The 26,284-nt window shown below is 36.9% G+C and overlaps 1 protein-coding gene across 1 annotated transcript in view; it reads left to right on the top strand.

The window, feature by feature from the left end:
- Positions 1-25,320, top strand: part of LOC143023174 (uncharacterized) — a 149,471-nt gene extending 124,151 nt beyond the window's left edge. Inside the window, exon 12 of the mRNA XM_076181694.1 lies at positions 23,071-25,320. Within this exon, the coding sequence (XP_076037809.1) occupies positions 23,071-23,091 (21 nt within the window). The 3' untranslated portion in view covers positions 23,092-25,320. The remainder of the gene's footprint in view (positions 1-23,070) is intronic.
- Positions 25,321-26,284: the final 964 nt, after the last annotated feature.

The raw sequence follows: 26,284 nt of genomic DNA on the forward strand, positions 1-26,284 counted from the left end.
TTAGAATACAAAGAGCAATAACAAAACTGGCACCAACTCTTTCCAAAATGACATATGAACAAAGTCTGTCCAAATTAAAATTACCAACTCTGGTAACTGGTAGAATTATGAAAAGAATGGAAATCTTGGATAAGAATGATTTATTGAAATTGGATAATGGAAAAACAAGAGGAGACGAAAAGGAACTCAAAAAGGATAATTACAGAAGAGATCTGACAAATAATAGCTTCCCACACAGAGTGATAGATACCTGGAACAAATTAGACAAAGAAATAGTGTGTGCAAACACTATTCAAGATTTAAAAAAAAAGCTTGATGCTGAAAGATACAAAGACGGGTCACCATGAGCATAGCTCCCTTCCTGTATAATACAACTAGGTAAATACAGGGATAGGCTAAGAACATCAAGAAGTGCATTATAATTGAATTTGGAAAAAGCAAGAAGAGAATATCTGGACAGTATAAAATTGATGGAAAAAAAAAAAAGTAAAAAAAAGTAAAAAAAGTAAATTCTGAAAGGGACCTAGGAGTAATCATCATTTCTTCATCCAAATAGCCAGATAAACATATAAATAAGATAGTTTAAGAAACATACAACTTGTTGGGATCAATAAAGAAATGATTAAGAAAATATTACAAACACTGATAAGGCCAAAACTGGAATATGCATCACTGATATGGTCACCCAGTACAAAAAAGAATACAAAGAGCAACTACAAAGATGGCCCCAACACTTTCAAACCTGACATATGAACAAAGACTGGCCGAACTGAAATTGCCGACCCTGGAACAAAGACTGGCCGAACTGAAATTGCCGACCCTGGAACAAAGAAGAGAACGAGGGGACCTACTAACCATCTACAGAATTATGAAAGGAAAAGAATGCCTTGATATAGAGGAATTATTAAAGTGGGACAGGAAAAACAAAAGGACATGCAATGAAACTCAAAAAGGATAACTACAGAAGAGACCTGAAAAAGAACAGCTTCCCACACAGTAATAGATATATTGAACAAATTGGATGAAAAAATAGTGTGTGGAAACACAATACAAGAATTTAAGAACAAACTTGATCTTGCAAGATACAAAAACGGGTCACCACGAGCATAGCTCCCCTTCATGTATAATACAACTAGGTAAATACATACATACATTAATAAGACCAAAACTGGAATACGCAGCGACACTATGGACACCCAGTACTAAAATTTTTTTTAAAGAAATTAGAAAGAATACAGAGAGCAACAACAAAGTTGGCACCAGCTCTTTCCAAATTAACATACAAAGATTATCCAAATTAGAACTACCTACACTGGAGCAGAGAAGAGAAAGAGGTGATCTACTGACTATAGAATCATAAAAGGAATGGAAATCCTTGATAGGAAGGATTTACTAAAAGGAGACGATGGAAAAACAAGAGGACACGAAAAGAAACTCAAAAAAGGATAACTATAGAAAAGATTAGAAAAAAAGATTGCTTCCTACAAAGAGTGCTGGATATCTGGAATAATCTAGATATAGAAACAGTGTGTGCAAACACAATTCAAGATTTTAAGAAAAAAATTGATATTGAAAGATACAAAGACACCACGTGCATAGCTCCCTTCCTGTATAATACAACTAGGTAAATACACACACACACACACACACGAATAAAAAAAAATAGAAAATGAGAAGGACCTGGGAGTCATTGTTATGAATATGGCACCTGAGAAACATATAAATAAGATTTTTGGAGAAACTTATAATTTAATAAGAACAATCAAAGTGGCATTTACATACCTGGATGAAGAAATGGTGAAGAAAATTCTAATCACTCTGATAAGACCAAGATTGGAATATGCAGCAATGATATGGTCACCCAGTACAAAAAATGTATAAAAAGACTTGAAAGAATCCAAAGAGCAATTACAAAATTGGCACCAACACTCTCAAAACTATCATATGAAGAGAGACTAGCAAAACTTGAACTACAGACACTAGAGCAAAGAAGAGAGAGAGGAGATTTGATAGCTATTTACAGAATCATGAAAGGCATAGAAATTATTGATAGAGAGAATCTGATAAAATGGGATGATAGAAATACAAGAGGACACGGAAAGAAAATCAAGAAAGACAGCTATAGAAGAGATGTGAAAAAGAACAGCTTTCCTCACAGTGTAATAGACATTTGGAACAAGTTAGATGAGAAAGTGGTGTGTGCAAAAACAATACCGTATTTTTCCAGCTTAAAATGCGCATCGGGTTATAATGCGCACCCATGCACTTCGTTATCTCAGTACACAGATAGCGCGCACCAATGTATAACGCGCATACCCGATCGCATTTGTCTATAATGCAGTTTTACCTCGGTATTTATATCATGTGAACGAGGTTACATGGAGAAGTCTTTTTCATTGGCTAGAGCCACCGCTGGGAAATCTGTTGATTTGTCACTAAATTAAGTGTCAGTTTAGGGATCAATCAGGACACAACTAAGAAAAAGTCGGAACTACATGTACCAGTACCGTATATGACTCATGTTGTGCATTGGTCCCTTCCTTATTACTTTGTAGCTTAAATAGTTTGTAGGAAATATGATCTAAAAAAAAGTTTATTGAAAGTAAAATATACAGAAAAATTTTGGGATTTTTACAGAAAATGTTCATTTTATATCTTGAGGAAATAATTCGTCTTTGCCTTCTTTTTTTTTTTTATTCAATACTGAAACAAACTACAGACGGTTTCGTTTTAGCTTTGAACCTGCAATGACAGTGGTGAAATAGGACAGTCTCTCATCGAGGTGACGTTTAGTTAATATAACTCCCGAAAGAGGGTGTTGTAGTCAGGTGTTTGACACGAGTTTATGAACAGCCGCAACGGAATTTGTACCATACCTAAAGTGAAGCAACAAAGCCAACATAAAAATTCAAACTAGGATGCTGTGAACATGGGCAAATATCATGAATATTGATCATGTTTCATGGTGTTTAGGCCTATTTAAACATGAAAAATAAGATTCGATAGATACCTACCTATACCAAATATTTATATATGGTAGCCCATGCTGGCATATTCTTTCATGTCACCATGGCTGTTCTTCTTGTTCTCACGGAACGTCACGGAGAAGTGTGCCTCCCGACTTTGTGATGGCCAACATCGTCACGTTGTTGTGAAAAAAATTACACGCACAGCCGCAGAATTTCTATCGTAGGCCGTAGATAATGCACACCACCGGATAACACGCACCCCCCATTTTTAGGCCCTTCCAACGGAAAAAAGTCGCGCACTATACGCCGGAAAATACGGTACATAAATTTAAAAATAGTTTAGATAAAATGAGATATGAAGACGGGACACCACGAGCATAGCTCCCCTTGCCGTAAAATACAACTAGGTAAATACACACACACACACACACAATACTCAAAATGGGAAGAAATGATAAATGGTGTCCCGCAAGGGTCGGTGCTAGCTCAAATAATGTTTGTCATATACAGTCATATAAGATCGAAATCGTGTTAATGGGGAGTTGACTGTATATTAATGACATGGATAAAGGAATGGAATGTTATATGAATTTCTTCACAGATGATGCAAAAATACTAAAAAAAGTAAGAACAGAGGAGGATTGTCAATCATTACAATCAGGCCTGGACAAAATCTGGAAATGGACTAAAAAATGGGAAGTGAACTTCAATATCAAGAAATGTAGTATAATGGAGTTTGGAAAAAGTAAAAACAGAATATCAAAAAATTATAAAATTGGTGAAGAAATAAAAAAAGTGAACTCTGACAGAGACCTTGGAGTAATAATCAGCAAAGACATGACACCGGACAAACATATCAACAAAATAGTTGGAGAAACCTTCAACCTATTAAGGTAAATGAAAATAGCATTTGACTATTTGGAGGAAGAAATGATGAAAAAAAATAGTAGTCACATTAATAAGACCAAAACTGGAATACGCAGCGAAACTGGACACCCAGTACTAAAAAGAATATAAAGAACTTAGAAAGAATACAGAGAGCAACAACAAACCTCACACAAAGAATTTTTGATGGCATCAATTCAGATAGGCCCCACCACAGAACACTTCTTATAACATTGGACATTAGTAAAGCTTTTGATGCTATCCCCCGCCACAACCTAACAAATAAAATATATAACACAGACATGCACAATAACACCAAAAGATGGCTGGCCAATTATCTGGCAGGCAGGAATGCTCATGTGTCATATAATGGCCAATCATCGCACATCAGAAACATTAAGAACGGAGTACCGCAGGGCTCAGTTCTATCCCCCACATTATTTAATCTATACATGCATGACTTACCCACGCCAGACACCTCAGAAATACAAATCTCTTCCTACGCAGACGACATAACAATCACATGCACACATCGTAACACAGACAAAGCTGCAGAAATAATCCAGCCTTACCTTGACACACTCAACACATGGTTCATCACAAACAGACTCAAAATAGCTCCAACCAAATCTACAGCAACACTTCTCACCAACTGGACAAAAGAACACAAATACATACCTCATCTCTACATCAACAACACTCTAATACCACACACAAACACACCGAAAATTCTTGGTGTAACATACGATACATCCATGTCTTTCAAACAACACCTCACAAACATAAAAAACAAATGCACACCTAGACTTAACGCACTTAAGTCAATCACTGGAACAACATTTGGACAAAACAAAGAAACTAATATAACAATATACAAACAATGCATACGCTCAGTGATGAATTATGCGAGTCCTGCATGGGCTCCTAATCTCAGTGAGACACACCACAACACCCTTCAAATCATACAAAACAAAGCCCTAAAAACAATTACAGGCTGCACAAATACATCACCTACAGACCATTTACACCATGAAACAAAAGTCCTCAAAGTCAAGGACCACCTCGACATGAGAGGCACACAAACACTTGCTGCAGCCACCACAAACACATCACACCCGCTACACTACATAGCAGAACACCCACACACACCAAGAAACATTAAAACTACACCCAAAGACCTTTATTACACACAGATACTCTCTTCTCTTCCTCCACAACCACCAAATACCAGCCTCCGGAAACATATTCATAATCATATCACTCACCGCTCCATTAACACACTGAAAGACAACACACTGCTGCATGCCAGACCCCTGATATCCACCCTTCTGAATCCTCTCTCCCACGTAAGGACAGAGTCCACTTGGCCAGACTGCGATGCGGTCACCACCCAGCACTTCTAAGCTACCAGAAGAGGCTGGACGACCGTGTTGTGAACAGCTGCCCAGGATGTAACACTTCACCCCATACCATACAACACATAATGGAAGACTGCATTATACACAATCATGCACGCAAACAACACAACATACACTCTATAAAGGATTTGTGGGAAAACCCAGTTTCGGCTGTGGCCTTCCTTGGGGAGACGGGACTGCTCGGACAGACAGTCTAGGGAACGACAACAACAACAACAACAAAGTTGGCACCAGCTCTTTCCAAATTAACATACGAACAAAGATTATCCAAATTGGAATTACCAACACTGGAGCAGAGAAGAGAAAGAGGTGATCTACTGACTATATAGAATCATGAAAGGAATGGAAATCCTTGAAAGGAAGGATTTACTAATAAGTGACATTGGAAAAACAAGAGGACACGAAAAGAAACTCGAAAAGGATAACTATAGAAGAGATCTGGAAAAAAAAAGCTTCCTACACAGAATGCTGGATATCTGGAATAATCTAGATAAAGAAACAGTGTGTGCAAACACAATTCAAGATTTTAAGAAAAAACTTGATGCTGAAAGATACAAAGACGGGTCACCATAAGCATAGCTCCCTTCCCGTATAATACAACTAGGTAAATACACACACAAACTGGATACTAAAGGAATGTATAGATGAACTAACAGGAAAAATATATAAAATAATTGAATGGTCACTCAAAGAAGGAAAACTACCAGGAGACTGGAAAAATGCCAATGTAGTGCCAATATATAATGGGGGGAAATAAGGAAGATTTAACAAATTATAGACTGGTGTCCCTAACAAGTACAATAGTTAAAATTTGTAAGAGAATCATCAAAGATAGATGGACAAAATATCTGGAGGAGAATAATATATTGAACCCGAGACAATTCTTTCTTTAGTATTTTTGTGTCATCTGCGAAGAAATTTATATAACACTACTCCTTCATCAATGTCATTTATATATATGGCAAACATGATTGGAGCCAATACCGAACCTTGCAGGACACCACTTATCATTTCTTCCCAATTCGAGTATTTGTCTCTACTACCCTTATTTTTCTCCCAGTCAGGAAGTCTTCCATCCGTTCCAATAATTTTCCTTTGATGCCAGCTATTGATTCTATTTTTCTTATTAGTTTTTTTGTGGTACTTTATCTAGAAAGGCACACTCCATCCATCCGTTGCTTTCTTGTGTTATTTCTATTAGTCTCGAATTGAAGCAGATCAGGTTTGTTGTACATGATCTTCCTTGTCAAAATCCAAATTGATTTGGATTCAGTATATTTTTTTTCTTCCAGATGTTTAACCCATCTACTTTTGATAACTGTTCCACATTTTTTTGCTATTGTGCTTATTAGGGAGACCAATCTGTAGTTTGTTGGATTTTCCTTGTTCCCTCCTTTATAAATTGGTACAATGGTTGCATTTTTCCAGTCCTGTGGTACCTTTCCTTCTTTGAGTGAGTATTTAATTATATTGTATATTTTGTCCGTCAACTCCTCTATGCATTCTTTTAATATCCAATTTGTAATTCCATCCAGACCATGTGATTTTCTGACATCAAGGTTTTTTATTTGGTCACTGATTTCCTTCTGTGTTACATTTATTTCCTTTGGGGGGATATCTCTCTATTCCCTCACAGTTCTGTGATATTTCAATTGTGAATACCAATTTGAAATGATTGTTCATAATTTCAGCCATTTCTACTTCTGTATATTCGTAATTTTCCTGGTGCAGCTTTTCCATCTCTTGTTTATTTTTTAGTTTACCATTTGCATATCTGTAAAATAGTTTAGGTTGTTCCTTGCATTTTTCTATTATATCTCTTTCATAGTTTCTCTTTTCATCTCTGTATTTTTACATAATCATTTCTTAGTTTGATTTATGTTTGCCATTTACTCGTTTTTTTTTCTCCATCTTTTCCAAGCTTTGTCTCTTTTATCCTTAGCTAGATAACTAAGAGAAAAAGAGGAGAAAGAAATTGGAAAAGAAATTCTGAAAGAGATAAAAGAGGAAGGGCAATCAAGAAATAGAAGTGCATAGAATGGGACTATAGAGAAAAAAATAGACCACCTTAAAAATTAAGATCTCAAATGATAGCTGAAGAAGTACTATGTAAAACAGCAAAGTTGGCAAAAAGCGAAAATTACAAAAATGTATGGATAAAGAAAGAAATAAGTGACGAGGAAAAAGAGAGGGAAAAGACACTAAGAATTGAAGCAAATGAAAAAAATGAGAAAAGAACAGACTGAAAAGAATGAGTTTTTTTTAGAGTATTGGACCTGAGGCTGAGAAAATTGTATATATGAGAAAAGGAAACATAAAAAACAGGTAAAAGGGAAAAATTTAAAATAATGTACACCAACATGGCATGATTTCAGGATTAAATGAACTAAACAACTATCTGGAAAAAGAGAAACCAGATATAATGGGAATTGTGGAGACAAAATTAAAAGGCCCACTACTGCCTAATACTGTGGGACGGGGTTTATATAATTGTTGGGTAAAGAATAGAAGAAACAGGGTGCAGGAGTTATGGTTTTTACTTAGAATGGCTTAAAGGTGACAAAGATAATAGAAGGAAATAATGTGGAGTTCATTATGATCAGCTTGTTATGTGTAGTTGGGAAGGCTTATGGGAGGGTCTTGATTGAGAGGATTATGAGAGGAACAGAGTGAGTTTAGGACAGGTAGGGGTTGCATAAATCAGATTTTTGTGGCAAGACAGATATGTGACAAAACTATAGGAAAAAGTAAGGATGTATTTTGGGCTTTTATGGATTTGGAAAAGGATTATGACAGGGTAGTGGGAGGTTCTGCAGATATATGGGATAGGAGGAAAGCTTTTAGGATATGTCAAGATTTTTTATGAGTAATAGAGCGTGTGCCAGGATTGGAAATGGAGAATGAGTGATTGGGGAAGTTAGTGACAGCTTGGGAAGGTGTGTGAGAGAAGAAAGTTGAAGATAAATGTGGGTAAAAGTAAGGTAATGAGATGTACAAGGGAGAAAGTGACAGCAGACTAGAAGTGAGTATTAATTAAGGGAGAGAGACTGGAGGAAGTGGATAGTTTTAGATACTTGGGTGCAAATGTGGCAGGAAAGAGAGGAGTGGAGGTGGAGGTACAATGTAGATTGAGAAAAGCAAGTAAATGCCTTGGGGGGATTAAAAAGTGTAATGAGAAATAGATATTTGGGAATGGATGCTAAGAGGAGATTGTATGAAGGAGTGATTTTGCCAACAGCACTGTATGGGGTAGAAACATGGAACATAAGAGAGGAAGAGAGAAGGAGTTTGAATGTATTTACCAAGTTGTTATTTATGGGACAAGAGCTATGCTTGTAGTGACCCATTTTCGTATCTCTCCGCATCCAGTTTACACTTAAAATCTTGTATAGTTTTGGCATTCACTGTTTCCCTGTTTAGTTTGTTCCAGACATCAATCACTCTATGTTGGAAGCTATTCTTTTTCAAATCTCTTCTGTAACTGTCCTTCTTTAGCTTCTCATGTCCTCTTGTTTCTCTTCTGTCCCATGTTAATAAGTCGTCTCTATCAAGAACTTCCATCCTTTTCATAATTCTGTAAATGGTCAACAGATCACCTCTTTCTCTTCTCTGTTCCAGTGTTGATAGATATAATTTATCCAATTTTTGTTTGTCAAATTTGAGAGTGTAGGTGCCATTTTTGTCACTGCTCTTTGAATTCTTTCTAATTTTCATATATTTTTTTTTGTGTTGGGTGCCCATAGTGTTGCAGCATATCAGTGCAACCACTATTTTCTTTACCATTTTTTCATCCATGTAGTCAAAGGCCACTTTCATTGATCTTAATAAGTTAAAAGTCTCTCCATCTAATTTATTAACATGTTTATCAGGTGTCAAGTCACTTGAAATAATCACTCCCAGGTCCCTTTCTGAGTCGACACTTTTGACTTCCTTGGTACCAATTTTATATTGACCCGATATACTATTTTTGCTTTTTCCAAATTCCATTATACTACATTTCTTAATGTTAAATTTCACTTCACACCTCTGACTCCACTCCCATATTTTGTCCAGGTCTTCTTGTAGTGATCTGCAATTTTTTTTCTGTGGTTACTCTCTTGAGTAATTTGACATCATCAGCAAAGAAGTTCATGTAACACTCCAGCTCCCTTCCCATATAATATAACTAGGTAAATACTAGACTATTTTAAATCCAAGTAATCTCCATCCTAGCAAAAGGGTTATAGGCTATATAGGTTAATATGTAGTAATTGCAGGGTTATGTTAAATTTCATTATATCCCTTTCATGTGCATTGCTTGAGTGACTTGAGAAATGGTAAAACAAATATTAATAGAATTTTATGTGAAAACTGAAAACTACAAGTAGATATGTGTAAGAGTAATGTAATTAAGGAAAAGCACCTTGTAAAGACAGTGTCTAATGTTACATTGTGGTTAAAGTTTAACATTTAAGACAGCCCTCACATGAGGCTTCTCCTAACTCTGGTCAGCAGTTGCCTTTCTATTTCAAAAGTTAAGTATTGGTTTGGATGAAGGGATGAAGTAAAAAAAAATAATAATTGATAAGAAAGGTAATCTGAGAGGGATCTCAATGAATAATCAAAATAAGAAAGCTACACCAAGAGGTGGATGAGAGAATGTTGTTATTGGTGAAATAATTGTACTGCAAATATCGTCCAGTTTAAAGCATGCTATGTTTAATGTTTTATATGCTGGCCTGGCTATTTTACTTCATGAGATCTTGGCAGATTTTTTCATTTTGTTATTAGAAAAAAATATTAATTATTTTACATGTAAACTTAGTACCACTAAATAGGATCAGTGATGCAAATGTATGATTGGAATATTTTGAACATTCCTAATTTGATAGTATGCAGACTGTATGTACATACTCTTTGTATATAAATTATTTTGTTGACAGCTTTATATAATCTCAGGTCTGCTTTCATATAGGCTAAGATCAATAATATGAACAGTCAATTAAAATGCCAATTTCTTTTTATTTATTTTTATCCCAACCACTTTTATTTATTTGTTTATATATATACACACATTTATAAGTATATATGGACTGACATTGGGTACCTGCACAACGTGGTCCTATGAGAAGGATGTGAAAAAGAGTCATCTCTCACCCAGTCAACTTCCTCACTTCCATTTGGTCTAAGATATCTCTTTATCAGTTTTTGCTGTATTTTCTCCACCATGAAACACAAGGAACACTGACAACTGCTCCCTCTTAATTCTTTCAACCATTGACAGAAATAGTTCATACTAATACACTGTACATACTACAAGGTTTCTTCCCAGAGAGATCTACAGTAGGGTCCAAAAACTATCACCAGCTGTTTTGTAGCCATGGGTTTACAGTGAACGAAACTCAAGGCAACAATTGAATTTAAAATGTTAGCTCAGTGGATACCATGTCAAACTCATGAGCAGGTGGTCATGAGTTCAATTCCTGGAACCTGCTACATGCTTCTTGTGTTGGTTCCTGACAGCCTTGGCCAGGTGGGAAGGCGATCCAAACAGTGGCCTGAAAAAAACCCAACAGCTTCCTGCAACTGACAGGAGTTTCTTATTTCCTACTTTGTGGGAGTAGAATGGTGAGTAGTGATGGTAATATGGATGGTAGTGATGGCATGTTGTTGCAGCCTGAAGATACTCCTATTTCACCCTGTCTTCTCTTTTTCACATGATGGGGACAAGTAAGGAAAGTCACCATGTAAATGAAGCAATCTTGCTGTGGTTTTACTGTGTCTTGCTGCATTGGTTCTGAGCTGAGCAGTGGGCAGGAGATAGTGATGGCCCTTGATCCACAAGGAACTAAGATTGTGAGGGAAACAATGAGTAGTGGATGGAAGTGGATTGGGTGGGGGGGAGGGGATGGCTGGTTACCTAAGGGAGGACAAGCCCTTGGTATATAGATATATAGAATGATAGTAATGGTGGTTGAATTTGAGCATAATTAGAGATTGTAAGGAATCTTTGAGGCTGTAAGTCTCCTGTAAGAGACATCTAGGACAAGGTCAGTTAATTGATTGAATGGTAATGATAATGGAAACAGCTGTGGTACCCTTCTTCCTTTGAGGCTAGAGGTGGCATGATTACAGTGTTTAGATCAGTGAAAGGAGTAAAATCGACAGAAAATCTGATCTGGGAGGGAAGAGCATCAATAGGCTCTCCTCTTTTTTGATATGCTCAGTGGAGTAGTTGGTAGAGTGGAAGGCTAGCATTATGTTGGGCCTTGGATCAAGCCCCACAACAGCCAAGTTGATTATTTGAAAGACGTCACTGTAATGATTATAATTTATTCTATATTATTTGTTTTTGTTTTGTTATCCTTTGTCTGTCTGATTTTCATTTATTAGTTATATGTCAATTTATTATTATTTACTATTTACCTGTTTGTTTATTATTTAACTATACATATGCATTTATGTATTTTATTTGTTATTTACATTATTATAGTTTTTATTTATTATTTTATTGATTTTTTTTTTTTGCATCCGACCTAGATATGGACCAAAAGGTCTCCTGTCGGCATGCTCCGCCTTTGTAATGAGTGATTTGTTCCATGAGGAGATGGACAGATGTTAATGGAAATGAAGGTGGTAAGTGGAAGATAGAATATTTCAAGTTGTTGAATTAGAGAAGGATAGGGAGGTTTTTGCCATGGCAGTGGGAGTTGCCAGGAGAATGACTGACTGTGATGGGAGAATGATAAGGCTTTAGCAAAAGAGAAGATGAAATAGGCAGTGACTGAGATCAAAGCTGTAAACTGAGGTTAGAGGGTTTTCATTTAGTATGTCTGATAAAGGGAATAGTAGTTATATTGGAGTGGCTTATGAGATTGTTTAATGCATGTCTAAGGAAAGAAAGTTTACCACCAAATTGGAGGAATGTATGTTTACTTTCAATATATAAGGAAGAAGGGGACAGGTATGATATAGGATATAGAGGGGAAAGTGTTGAGGGTGGTCAAAAGTTATTACATGAGTAGTAGAGCTTCTGTGAGGTTTATGATTTGAGAAAGTGAATAGTTTGAAGTAAAGGTAGGGCTGTGCCAGGGTTCTGTAATGTCACCATGGTTATGCAGTATTTATGTGGATGGGATAGTAAGGAGACTGTAAGAGTGGTAGGTAGGGGTTTGGAGTGCGAGTGAAGTGGGATGTGACCCAATTTATGGATAATACTGTGCTTGTGGGTAAGTCTGAGTATAGGCTGAATCAGATAGTAGCAGAAGCTGAAAGTAAATTTGGGCAAAAGTAAGATGTGCAAGGAGTGATGATGGTGGCAGGTTGGATGTGAATATGAAGGACAATAAGTTAGAGGAAGTGGAGAGATTTCAGTATTAAGGTTTGCATGAGGCACTGAATGGAGTAGAGGTGCATGCAAATTTTAAAGGAGGCAGGTAGTGTCTGAGAAATGAAAAGGTGTTATGAGAAATAGGTATCTTAGGATGAATGGAAAGAGAAGGTCATATGGGAGTGATTGTACCGACAGTAATGTATGGAGCAGACTTGAAATTTGAGAGGCAAAAAGGCTGCCTTAACATGCTTTAGAGGAAGTGGTTGTAGAATATAGTTGATATAAGGATGAATACAGTGAGAAATGTGGAGATGAGGCTAAGAATGGGGGGTGGAGATTTGACATGGTAGATAGAAGAATCCTGTGGTGATATGGGCATATGGAAAGAATGGGTTAGGGAAAACTAGCAAAAAAAAGTGTGGAAAGCAGAGTTGGATGGAGTGAACTTGATAGGAAGACTTAGAAGGAGATGGATGTATGAGGTGAAGGGTGCATTGGATGCTAGAGGTAGTTTGCTGAACTTGGAAGAGGTATAAAGAGCACTGGATGCAAGAGATAGTCTGTTGAGTAAGGAAGACAATAACAAAGATAAATGAATGAAGAGAGGTAAATGAATGAAGAAATGAAGCAATCTAAAAAGAATTTTGTGTGCTCTCAAAAATTTTCAAATGGACAAAGGTGGGGGTGAGTGCTGTGGAGGCAATGTATTTTACTGCAGTGCCTTTGACCTGGGTGGTATGGCATCCACAAGGTGTTGAGATGGGAGTGGTAATGAACAGGTTTTGGAAGGGTGTGGAGTGACTGCACTTTTACTCAACCACACTACTTATGAGGGAGGACAGACCTTTGATATACAGATGTAAACAGAAGTGGAAGTGAAATCTCATGGAGTAATGTGTTGTGATGGGAAATACAACAAATGGGTTATGGGGATAACAAAATTAAGAAGGGTGACACACTGCAAGGTTGGATTTGCTGCCTACCAAAGAAACTCATGTAATTTTTTTTTTTTTTTTTTTTTTTTTTTTTATTCTTCTCTCTCCAATGTGGAGTCCACAAGGTACAAATGAGTATATTTTGGAAGGCAGCTCATAGGTTGAAAAAAAAAAAAAAAAAATTAAATTGATCATTAAACATAGGGTTTTACTGTGTATGTAATTAAAATGTGCACTAAAAATGATGTGTACAATGTTGGGTATGCTGTTGCATTTCATTGTGTATGTAACTGAAATATACACTAACAGAGGTGTGTAGCTGCATTGATCAAAAGCTGATGGCCTACAGTACAAAGAAGACCTACCCCCTAACATTTTCAGGTTCCACTTTTTTCTTCTTCCTCTTCCAAATAGTGTTGTTTTAGTGATTTTGGCAGTTTAGAGGAGGTCCAATTTATTTAGGAGCCTTCCATGAATGTTGGAGGTCAAGTATACATGAAATAAGAAAAGGCACAAATACACAAACATAACACTAATCTTACTTTGCCGAAACATGGACTTAGGATTTATGAGTGTTGCTCTGTACTGTACACATATATACATACATACATACATATACCAAAGGCTTTTTCCCCCTTACACGGGGAGTAGCCAAAAAGAAAAAGACATAGAAATCACGCTCACCCATTTCATTTCCCATATATTCCACTCCCCTCCATCCTCCTCCCTCCCTCCTATCTTGGCACCTCCTGGATGACGGGTCATCCCTGCATCCTGTCCATTGCCCTGGATCAGAAGCAGTGTCGCAAGACACAGCAAGGCCACTTCATAAATTCGGCGACCCCCCCTCTCCGTCCCCTCATGCAGGAAAGGAGAAGACGGTGAGAAATCCCTTCGGGCTGCGTCAAATTTTTTCTCGTACATACTTCCTCACTCCCCATCCCCCACCCACTCCCCCTCATGCATCACAGCCTCATCTATACACAACCCTTCTCCATTCACCCCTATCCTCTGTCCTCTCCCGTCCTTACTCTACAAACATTCCTCTCTTTTGTAAAGCCCCTTTCACCCCATCCATCCATCTCATCCTAGGACGCCCCCTCATATTCACTCCTTCCACCTCCGCATCCACACTTCTTTTACTAATCTTTCTTCACTCATTCTCTCCATGTGTCCAAACCATACTAATACTCTTTCATCAACCCTATCTCCTAGCTCCCTTTCCACCCCTGTTCTTCTCCTCACCTCCTCATTTCTCACTCTAGTCTAGTAACCCCTATCATACTTCTCATATATACATGTACAAATACATAAAATCAGATTGTTTCTCAGCATTGTGCTGTCAAGCAGGCAGTAATGGCAAAGCATAAACACACAGGAAGTTGCCCTCACTTCTAGTCCTCACTCCTTGGTCCTCATTCCTCCTCCTTCACTTCACCGTCCCACAATCTTTGACCCCAGGGGACCTCTGTGGTCAGTGATGACTCAACCACAGTCTTGCCTGACCACATGATGATGAACAGACTTTCCACACATTACACTTGACCTCACATCAATTAAGAGCATGGGTCATGACCTGCCCATGTATATAAAGATAGACAAAAGAGATGAAGAACCGGCCCACTGCTCCATTGCTTTCTCATCTCCTCCCCCCTCCCCCACAAGCAGACCAAGTTTGGACATGACTTGAAACCAGTTGTTATTGTACGGGATGGGTAGATTGTGGTACTTGAGTGACTGCTAAAAGCAATCCAGTTCTTAAAAAAAAAAGTATATTTTTGGCAAAAGAGAAAAAGAAGAAATAATAATGAACCAACGAAAAGAGGACTGGATGTAAGTATAATGGAAAGTCCGAGAGGTGTCATCCCCAAAAGACATTTTTTGATAGATACTCCAAGGAAAAACTTAGATATAGATAGAGAAATTAGATATAGTAATGCATTAAGAAATTGCTTGGATTACCGAGCTGTACTTAGGGAATTGATTACTTTGCATAAGAGTAATGAGCAAACGATTAAAGAATTAAGTGACCTAAAGAGCGAAATTGAAATCCTCAAAAGAGAAAATGAAAGAATGAAAAATGAGGACAAAAATAAAAATGAAGAACTGAAAAAGGAGGTCAAAGAGCAATTACAAGTAGTGACTGATAAGGTGGAAGTCATAGAAACAGACCTCATTGAAATAAAAAATAAAATAAAAACAAGAAGAGAAAAAAAAATATATATCTTTTAGAGAAATATTACAAAAGCAGATGGAGGAAAATACAAAAACAGTTATGACAGTAATTAAAGAAAAGAAAAATTGGGTGACAGATACAGTTGGCAAAGGTAAGTGCATTGTGATCCATGTTATCCAGGAAAAACATGATATGTATAGATACCAGAGAGAAAAGGAGGAGAATGAAATAGCTAGGGAAAATTTGAAAGAAATACATGATGGAGGGCAAAATTTTGATAAAGAAATTTATGAAATCCACAGTATAGGTAAATATTCAAAAGAAAAACAACATAGACCTCTGAAAATGAAACTAAGAACTCAAATGATAGCTGAGGAGGTATTATCAAAAGTGGTTAAATTGGCAAACGGCGAGAAATTCAAACATATACGGATAAAAAAGGAAATGAGTGATGAGGAAAAAGAGAAAGACAAAGTTCTCAGAATTGAAGCCAATGATAGATATGAGAAAAGAACAGAGACGGAAAAAAAACAAGTTTTTTTGGAGAGTGCCGGACTTCAGACTGAAAAAATGGTGCATCAAAAAAATAGAAACTTAAACCAAAAAAGAGAAGAAAGTATGAAACTAAAAGTGGCATACACAAATACCGATGGCATGATCTCTGGAATCAATGAACTAAATGAGTATCTAGAAATAGAAAAACCTTATGGGAATTGTAGAGACAAAACTGAAAGGACCTCTATCAACAAGCATAGTGGGACAAGTTAAAAAACAACCACTGGGTAAAAAATAGAATAGACAATCAGGGAGGAGGTGTCATGATATTGACCAAAAAGGGTCTAAATGTGACAAAGATTAATGAAGGCCAAGGCAATGTAGAATTAATTATGATAAAAATTGTAAACAAAAAGATGAAAAGCAGAAAATTTGTAGCAGTGTATGTACCACCAAAAACACAGGCTTGGTCGGTAGCGAACATTCTAAACTACTGGAAGTTACAATGAATGTGCTAAACAAGTTACTGAAACAGGGTGGTAACATAGTAATCAATTTAGGAAGAAATGATAGTAAAAGGGGAAGAACATTGGGGCAACATTCTACTAGATATGACCATCGAATACACCCTAACACAATGAGTTAAGGAAAATACTGGATATAGGAACAATGGGGAACCATCGAAACTAGACTTAATATTAACTTCTTAACCAGATATTGGAACATATTTAAAGAAAAATACTAGCAAGAAATTGATATGTACCAAAAAAGAAACAAAAAGAGATTTATATAAAGTGTTGGTATAACAAAAGGTGTAGTGAGGCTAGAGACAGAAGAGACAAAGCCTGGAAAAAATGGAAAAAAGACAAAAAAAAAAAAAAATCCAAAAGGCCAAAGAATAAGTGAATATATCCAGGAAAGAAAAAAAAAAAATTATTTGAAAAAGATGTAATAGACAAATGTAAGGATCAACCTAAACTCTTTTACAGATATATAAATGAAAAAATAAAGGATAAACATGAAATGTTGAAATTGCGCGAAGGAGATAAAGAATATATAGATGACACAGAAATGGCAGAAGTTATGGCCAGACATTTCAGGTCTGTTTTTACAATTGAGAGCTCACAATTTTGGGAAGATGGACAACAAGAAAGATCACCCAAAATGAAAGAAATAAAGGTAACACAAAAAGAAATAAGAGACCAAATAAAAAACCCAGATATCAGGAAATCGCATGGACCAGATGGAATTGCAAATTGGATACTGAAAGTGTATAGATGAACTGACACACAAATTATACAAGATAATAGACTTCTCACTAAAAGAAAGATAGGTACTGCAAGATTGGAAAGATGCAAACATAGTACCAATATATAAAGGAGGAAATAGGGAAGATCCTACAAACTTCAGACCGGTCTCCCCTACAAGCACAGTAGCAAAAATATGTGAAAAAGTCATCAGAAACAAATGGACCAAACACTTGGAAGAAAATGAAATAGTAAATCCTAAACAATTTGGCTTTAGAAGTGGAAGATCATGTACCACAAACCTAATTTGCTTTTACTCGAGATTAATTGAGATAATACAAGAAAGAGAAGGTTGGGGAGACTGCACCTTCTTGGATTTGCAGAAGGCATTCGACAAAGTACCACATAATAAATAACTAAGAAAAATTGAAATAATAGGAGCAATACAAGGTAAGCTGCTGAAATTGGGAGAAAAATGAGTGGTACTTACAGACAAAAATTCGAACTGGGAAGCTGTAAAAAGTGGTGTCCCGCAAGGGTCTGTATTGGCTCCTTTAATGTTTTCCATATATATAAATGATAAGGATGAGGGAGTAAATTGTTACATGATCTTTGCTGACGATGCCAAATTACTCAAGAGAGTAAGAACAGAAGATTGCAGATCGCTACAAGAGGACCTACAGTAGACAAAATATGGGAATGGAGTCAGAGATGTGAGATGAACTTCAACATTAAGAAATGTAGCATAATGGAATTTGGAAATATAAGTCAATACAAGATTGGAAATAAAGAAGTCAAAAAAGTCAATTCAGAAAGTGACCTGGGAGTAATCATCTCAAGTGACTTGACACCTGATAAACATGTAAATTATTTAGAGAGACTTTAAACTTATTAAGATCAATGAAAGTGGAGAATGAAGAGATGGTTAAAAAAAAGTAGTGGTTACACTGATAAGACCTAAACTGGAATATGCTGCAACACTGGGGGCACCCAGCACAAAGAACATAAGAAAATTAGAAAGAATCCAAAGAGCAGTGACAAAAATGGCACCTACACTGTCAAATCTGACATACAAACAAAGGTTGGAGAAATTTCATCTGTCAACGCAGGAACAGAGAAGGTAAAGAGGTGATTTATTGACCATTTACAGAATTATGAAAGGGATGGAAATTCTCAATAGAGATGACTTATTAAAGTGGGACAGAAGAGAAACAAGAGGACACAAAAAGAAACTAAAGAAGGACAGTTATAGAAGAGACCTGAAAAGGAATAGCTTCCCACATAGAGTGATTGATATCTGGAACAAACCAAAAGGAGAAACAGTGACTGCCAAAGCTATACACAATTTTAAGAATAAACTGAATGCAGAGAGATATGAAAATGGGTCACTACAAGCATAGCTCTCGTCCCGTAAAATACAACTAGGTAAATTTACCAATGAACCAAAGCCTGGAACAGACATCTAGAACAAATTCTGGAGTACAACCACTCCTCGTTTAACGACGACAATTGGGACCAGCTCGCTGTCGTTAACCGAATTGGTCGTTAAGCGAAAGTGTATACATATACGTACATGTACTGTATGTACAATGTCCAGCAATACATGTATCTTTATTTTCGTGTATTCCCCTCTTTTATACAGTACAACCACTCCTCGTTTAACGACGACAATTGGGACCAGCGCGCCGTCGTTAACCGAATTGGTCGTTAAGCAAAAGTGTATACATATACGTACATGTACTGTATGTACAATGTCCAGCAATACATGTATCTTTATTTTCGTGTATTTTCCCTCTTTTATACAGTACATTAAAGCTTTATTTACTGTTTATTTACGGTGGATAGGTTCCTAAAATTACCGTATATGACCAAATCCGCGTATGCTGACATTCCATATTGAATACCGGGGTATTTTTTTAGTTTCAACCATGGGCGCAAAATAGCAATAGAAAATTAATTATTAATTTTGTAAATTAAAATGTATCAACGTAATATGCAATTTTGTGGGTGGAAATAAAAGTAAAAAATACCTTGCTACAAGAAAATATGCTAATGAACGAAGTGGGTAGCATAGGCTCGGGACGCCATCTTGTCGTCTGCCAACGTCTCTCACGACGACGACAACGAGGACGAGCCGGATGACAATTAATTTGCAGGTATGATTTATGAAACACAGGTTAGGTTAGTTTAGCTTAGGTTAGACGAATTAATTTATCATCCTTTCATTTCTTCGACATCGGCATCTATCATAACAAACATGGTGTACCATTCGTCCGACATGACTTCGTTACTTACGAAATCTGTTTTAGCATTTTTTTTTCCGCTCACAAAATTGCATATTACGTTGATACATTATAATTTACAAAATTAATAATTAATTTTCTATTGCTATATTGCGCCCATGGTCGAAACTAAAAATTTACCACTACCGGTATATACTGTACCCCAGGTAGTTTTTGCAGCTTGCAGGATGGTAATGTAGACCTAAGCTTCAGAACACTTTACCTCACAGCTAATATCCACCGTACAAGTTCATTTATAACATCATACAAATTTGCCTCAGCCAACTTAATTATCGTACACGATGTCGTAACTTCGGGAGATTTACGTTAAACGACGTCATAAAGCCCGTCGTTACTCCGAGTTGTCGTTAACCGAGTAGGTCGTTAAACGAGGAATGGGTGTACAGCGATCTTTTGCTAAGTTGGAGGAAACACCTAGTATTGTACAGTCAACTCTCAATTAACATGAGTTTAACTAACACATTTTTTATTTAACACAAGTTAATTTTTAAGGAATTTTTTTTAAATAACACAATTTCGATTTAACAATTTGAAGTTGGTGGTAAGAACACAGAGAGACAGCCTCCATGCGGTCAGTCTCCCGCGCTCTGTTTTGATCTCCGTCTGAAGCTAGCCTGCACTGTGAGTGGAAGTGTCCGTGTACAAGTTACAGAGAAATGAATAATCTAGTTAGAGACTGTAAACTCTTGTTTTCTGTTCTACGCCAAAACAAAAATGAAAACTGTGTCACCAACCCACAATTAGTGGTAAACTAATTTTTAAATGTATGGACTGTGATAAGCTTGAAAAATTGTTACAGAGAAATTAATAATTTAGTTAGAGATTGTAAACTCGTTTTCTGTTCTACACCAAAACAAAAAATAAAACGGTGTCACTAACCCACAATTAATGGTAAACTAATTTTTAAATGTATGGACTGTGATCATAAGTCTTAAAAGGTTGAATTTTTTTTTTACAGAGAAATGAATAATTTAGAGATTGTAAACTCGCGTTTTGTTCTATGAGTTCCCGGGAGTCGGAGGAAGAGGCGATGAGTGCGCACACAGAATAAATAACTGTGTACTACAAATAAATACAAAGAATGTGTTTTTTTTGTTGTTTCTGTAACCTACAAATGTATTGATAATGTGTGTTCAAGTTCAGAGTAACAAAATCACAAAAGAGACAAGACTTTACCAGTGTCCAGAAACCTACACCCCCCCCCCCTCTTACCATTATTTCCTAAGGGAAAAATATGTTTAACTAATGCAATTTTGATTAACACATCTCCAGGAACGTAACCCTCATGTTAATTGAGAGTTGACTGCATTGGGAAAGGTGAGCATCGCTTAACGATTGACCGAAATGATTTATTAGAGTACATTCACTGAGTATCATGCATGCATCACAGCATCATCTATACTCAACCCCTCTCCATTCACCCCTATCTTCTGTCCTCTCCCGTCCTTCCTCCACAGACATTCCTCTCTTTTGTAATGCCCCTTTCACCCCATCCATCCATCTCATCCTAGGACACCCCCTCATATTCATCCATTCCACCTCTGCCTTCCACACTTCTTTTACTAATCTTTCTTCACTCATTCTTTCCATGTGTCCAAACCATGAGGGGGAGTGGGTGGGGGATGAGGAAGTATGTATGAGAAAAAATTTGATGCAGCCCAAAGGGATTGCTCCGCGTCTTCTCCTCTGCATGGGGGGACGGAGATGGGGGGTTGCCAAATTTATGAAGTGGCCTTGCTGTGGATGTGCTGTGTCTTGCAACACTGCTTCTGACCTAGGGCAGTGGACAGGATGCAGGGATGACCCATCATCCTGGAGGTGCCAAGATAAGAGGGAGGGAGGGAGGGGAGTGGAATATATAGGAAATGGAATGGGTGGGAGCGATTTCTATGCCTTTTTTTTTTGGCTACACCCCATGTAGGGGGAAAAAGCCTTTGGTATATGTATGTTGTAGTTTTACACAAGTTACCCCCAGATTCTGTGAACTGGTTTTATCACATTTTCTGTGTTTATTATTACTCAGAATAAAAGAGTGAGTAATACAGCAGTGACTATATTTTATAATGCGAGTAGTGTGATGCAGCGTTCATATGGCAGCCGATGCTGTGCACAAGAATTTGACTCATACTGATGTGGTTAATTGGTGACCCCCCTCCCCGTCCCTTCATGCAGAAAAAGGGGAGACAGGAGAAATCCCATAGGGCTGCATCAAAATATCATTCACACATAACCAACCCTAACCCCCCATTCTCTTCCATGCATCACAGCATTATCTAAACACAACCATTCTCCACTCACCCCTATCTTCTGTCTTCTTCCTTCCTCAACAGACATCCTCCTCTTTCTCAGAGTCCCTTTTACCCAACCATGCATCTCATATGTGGTTGTCCCCTCCTGTTCACTCCATCCACCTCTGCCTTCCACACTTCTTTTACTAATTTTTTTTCACTCATTCTTTCTATGTGATGAATGCAGAAAAGATTCTGTGAAGGAGTGATTTTACCCAGAGCACTGGACTTAGCTGATACTCAGAAGAGACTTGGAATATGAGGGAGATAGAAAGAAACTGAATTGTTTTGAAATGAAGTGTTTGATGTATATGATAGATATTACAAGAATGGATAAAGTGGAAAATGTGGAGGTGAGGCAGAGAACACATAGGAAGTAAGCTATTGTATGGTAGAACAGAGAGTGCTGATTTGGCTTGGGCATATGAAAAGAATGAATAAGGAAATACTAGCAAACAGTGTGGAACATAAGTAGTAGATGGAGTGAGCTTGATAGAAATATCAAGAATGAGATGGATGGATGAGGTATTTGGTTGCACATTGAATGTCTACCAAGCAGGAAAGAATGCAAAAGATAGGAGTGAATGGATGAAAAATAGAGTTGCCATATAATGAAGTAGGGATAAACCAGTTCTGGCTGATGGACTCTGTGGAAGAGCTGTGCTTTACTGCATTGCCTGTGACCCAGGCAGGGTGATAGGGCAAGGCAGCCCTTCATGTACCGGGTAATATGAATTATGAAATTTAATTATAGAGGCATGTGCTTTGATTGGGCCTCCCCAGTTTAGGGGAAGGGGCCTTTGGTGCATGAATGCATACTAAAAAGTAACCTCAGTATATTTCACCCATAATTATATAGCCTATAGAGCCCAGGTGTGATCCAAATTTTCAGCCTCAACCAGTTAACAACTCCTACTCTAACCCCAACCCCTTCCACAGCAAAGTATCATCTCATCCTTCATGGAGAGGATGCATATAATGATGCCAGGTTTGGTTTTGGCATGCCAGGAGTGGCAGGTTGTAGTATTCCTCTCTCTTTCAGATTCTTGAAGAGGAGGATTAGTGAAGTAAAAGGCTGTTCTGGTCAAGCAGGTCCGCACTGAAAATGAGAGGTACAGTACTATTTTGGATTACAGGTTCGGAGAAATGATCACCCAACAAATTTGACCAAGTTTTCCCCAAGAATTAAGCACTGCACATCTGGTACATGTGGTTCTTGTACTCAGGGATGAAAAAGTATTGTAGCAGAAGTACTGTATCTACCATCTATGGAGTTATGAGCCCTCACAACAGACAAAATTTTCATACCCTTGCTCTCCCATTATTTCTTTCTTTAAAAATTTATGTAATCATGAACCAAAAGGTTTTATTATTATTACAATTATTACCTCCCTTGTAAGGGGGAAAAAGCCCTTGGTATAAGTGTATATGTATTACAAGGTAAAGTTATACAATTTTTAGAGTAGGATTTTTTTTTCTGTTTGAAAGAATTATGTATCAGGAAAAAAAAAATCCAGATAGTGGCTAGTCATATTGACAAAGTTGGAAAAATCTCAACAGTTAGTGGAGGTTTGTCACTTGTACATATGAGATGAATGCCTTAATCCATTTGTCCTGAACATGAAAATTTGTATGAAAATGTAAGCACTATTTTTAAGTGTTTAGAGGCAAGTATTTCCTTCCTTTGATAATTGTTTGAATTTTTGAAGAGGGGTATTTGTGAAAATTGTGAACTATACTGAAGGCTGTGATGGTGACATTAATTTTTTTCTTTTTTATTACTATTTTTTCCTCCATCTAATGGTTGTATGGAATAGATTTTCCCTTTTTCCCCTTTTTCTTTCTTTTTAAGGAACTAACAATGTTTTCATATGAAGAGTTCATCACTGCTTTAAAGAAAACATTTTGCATATTTGTGATCATATCTTAGCATATGTACATTTATTGCTATATTAAATATGTTCTGTCAGAGGGGGGGGCATATGGAGAATGATTTAAGTTTTTGTATTATAAGTGTATATTGTTTATTATTTGTACTGTTCAGGAACCCTAACTAATCTTAACAGCTACTTTAGTAATCAAGCATTGACCCTGTTCATCACTAAAAACTAATCAGAACTAGGTAGACTTCTCAATGTAATTTGGTGCCATACCAGGTGTGGGGCATTTGCCAGACAGTGTTGTCCATCAGAGGAGGGTAGGGAGCAGATGAAGATATCACAGAAATCCCATTTGCTCTTTGATCCCCAAGTCGAATTGAATTATGGATTTGGCTAGAACAAAATCTGTACAATATGCTAATGGTAAAAGCACAGTGTGTGGTAGATCTGGTAAAGTTAATCAGTGATAGCAAATGCAGCTCATTACACTTTTGCTCATTCCAGGTTTTATTTGGGCAAGTAAATTTCAAGAGTGGAATAGGACACAATAAATAGTCCAGTGTTGGCATAAAATCATTAAGTAGTCACCTAGTTAGAGTAGTTGAAGTGTACTGGATTTGGAGCTGGAATTGGGTCTTTGACACTGGATGTATTTCAGCTTCCCTATATTATGGAAAATGTAAAGTATCTGCAATATAGAAGTTGGTTTATGTATGTAGCATCAACCCTGAGGATGAGGTTGTGTTTATGTTATGTATTCTGTGCAGGACTCCCAACATATATTTTGCTGTAGACAAGAGGGAGGGAAATCTGAGATAATTTTGAATAGGAGCTATATATTGGCCAAATACTGTTCCTTCAAAATTTATAAGATCTAGTCACTAATTCCTTTCAGTACAGGGTTAGACTCGTACATGAATAGCCAATTTGGCATTAACTCTATGATTTGAATGTTATTCATGAGAGGGGACTAACATGAAGCAATTTGAGTCTACCCATCTGAAAAAAGTTTGGAAATGACTAGAATTAGACCAATAAATAAGTAAAGTATGTATCTGAAAAGGATTAATGAATGCATATATAAACAAAAATTGACCTTACAATTCAGTTGAAAGAAATCAGTTTTACATGTGCTGTATATTAAAGAAAAGTTGTTTTCTATTTGTACTGTTGGGGAACCCTCACTGAATGTATTTCAGCTTTCCTATATTACAGGTATGCTGTTATAGAAATTTGATATTCTAGAGTTATGTTGGGAAGTGCATTAGTTTGCTTGGCAAGAATGAAGTTTCATGATGTTTATTTCTAGGGGAACATAGGTCATGGGATGTTTGGAAGAAATCAATAGTTACTATTATTGTATAACCTGAGTATATTTGCTATATTTGAAAATAAAATGGAATTGAAAATTATCTTTGTGGTTTTCCTGGTTTAAAAAATATCAACATTAAAAAAACAATCCATCCAGAAAAATTAAGAAAATCTCAAAAAAGATAATGGATACAGAATTAACTCTGGTCTTCAAACATGATTACAAGAGAACTTACAGCCATTTATACCAATATATATGTATATATACATGTAGGGGTGGTGTTGCACTTCACTCTCATTTATGTGTGAAAACTAGCCAACAGCTCTAGCAACTACAAAATTAGCACTGCACTCCTGTGTGTGCATTTACCTAATTGTTGTATACAGGAAAGGAGCAACACTCGTTGGGTCTTCACCTATTCTCAAATTCATGTACAGTTCCAACTTAATTGATATCATCAATTTCCAATGATCATATTTAGATTTGAACCCATGTATTATTTGAGGTTGAGTTATGTCACTTCCTAAGCTATTACAAGTATTTATGTACTATATGGAAAACTATTTCTTCACCCCCTTTAGATGTGTGGTCTTAATTTGCTCCCATGAACTCTTAAAGCCTGCCCCCCCCCCCCCAAGTCTTTAATTAGATTTCTTCTGTCAATGCAATCTATCCCCTTTAGTGACCTGAATACTGTAATAATATCACCTCTTTCTCTTCAGTCTTTCAAAGTTGGCTGACCCAATGCTTTTAGTCTTTCTTAATATGATTTATCTACCAGGCCGGGGACCAGTTTGGTTGCTGCCCTTTGTATTCTCTCAATTTTGCTTATATTCTTCACTCTGTTCTTCAGCTTTTTGGAGGAGGCAGTTGATATAGGGTGGATACCAGTGCATATTATTTACATGAAGGTAGGCTTTTTTTTTTCTCTTTCTTCTTTTGCTTAGAAATGAGATGAGGAGGAGACCAAGGGTGGAAGGGGACCTGGCAAATGATAGAGTATTGGATGGTTTGGGCACATAGAAAGAACAAGTGAGGAGAGATTGACAGCAAGAGTGTATAGG

Source organism: Oratosquilla oratoria, unplaced genomic scaffold, assembly GCF_046742065.1.
Source record: "Oratosquilla oratoria isolate Oo_2021 unplaced genomic scaffold, ASM4674206v1 SCAFFOLD45, whole genome shotgun sequence".
Classification (NCBI taxonomy): Eukaryota; Metazoa; Arthropoda; class Malacostraca; order Stomatopoda; family Squillidae; genus Oratosquilla; species Oratosquilla oratoria.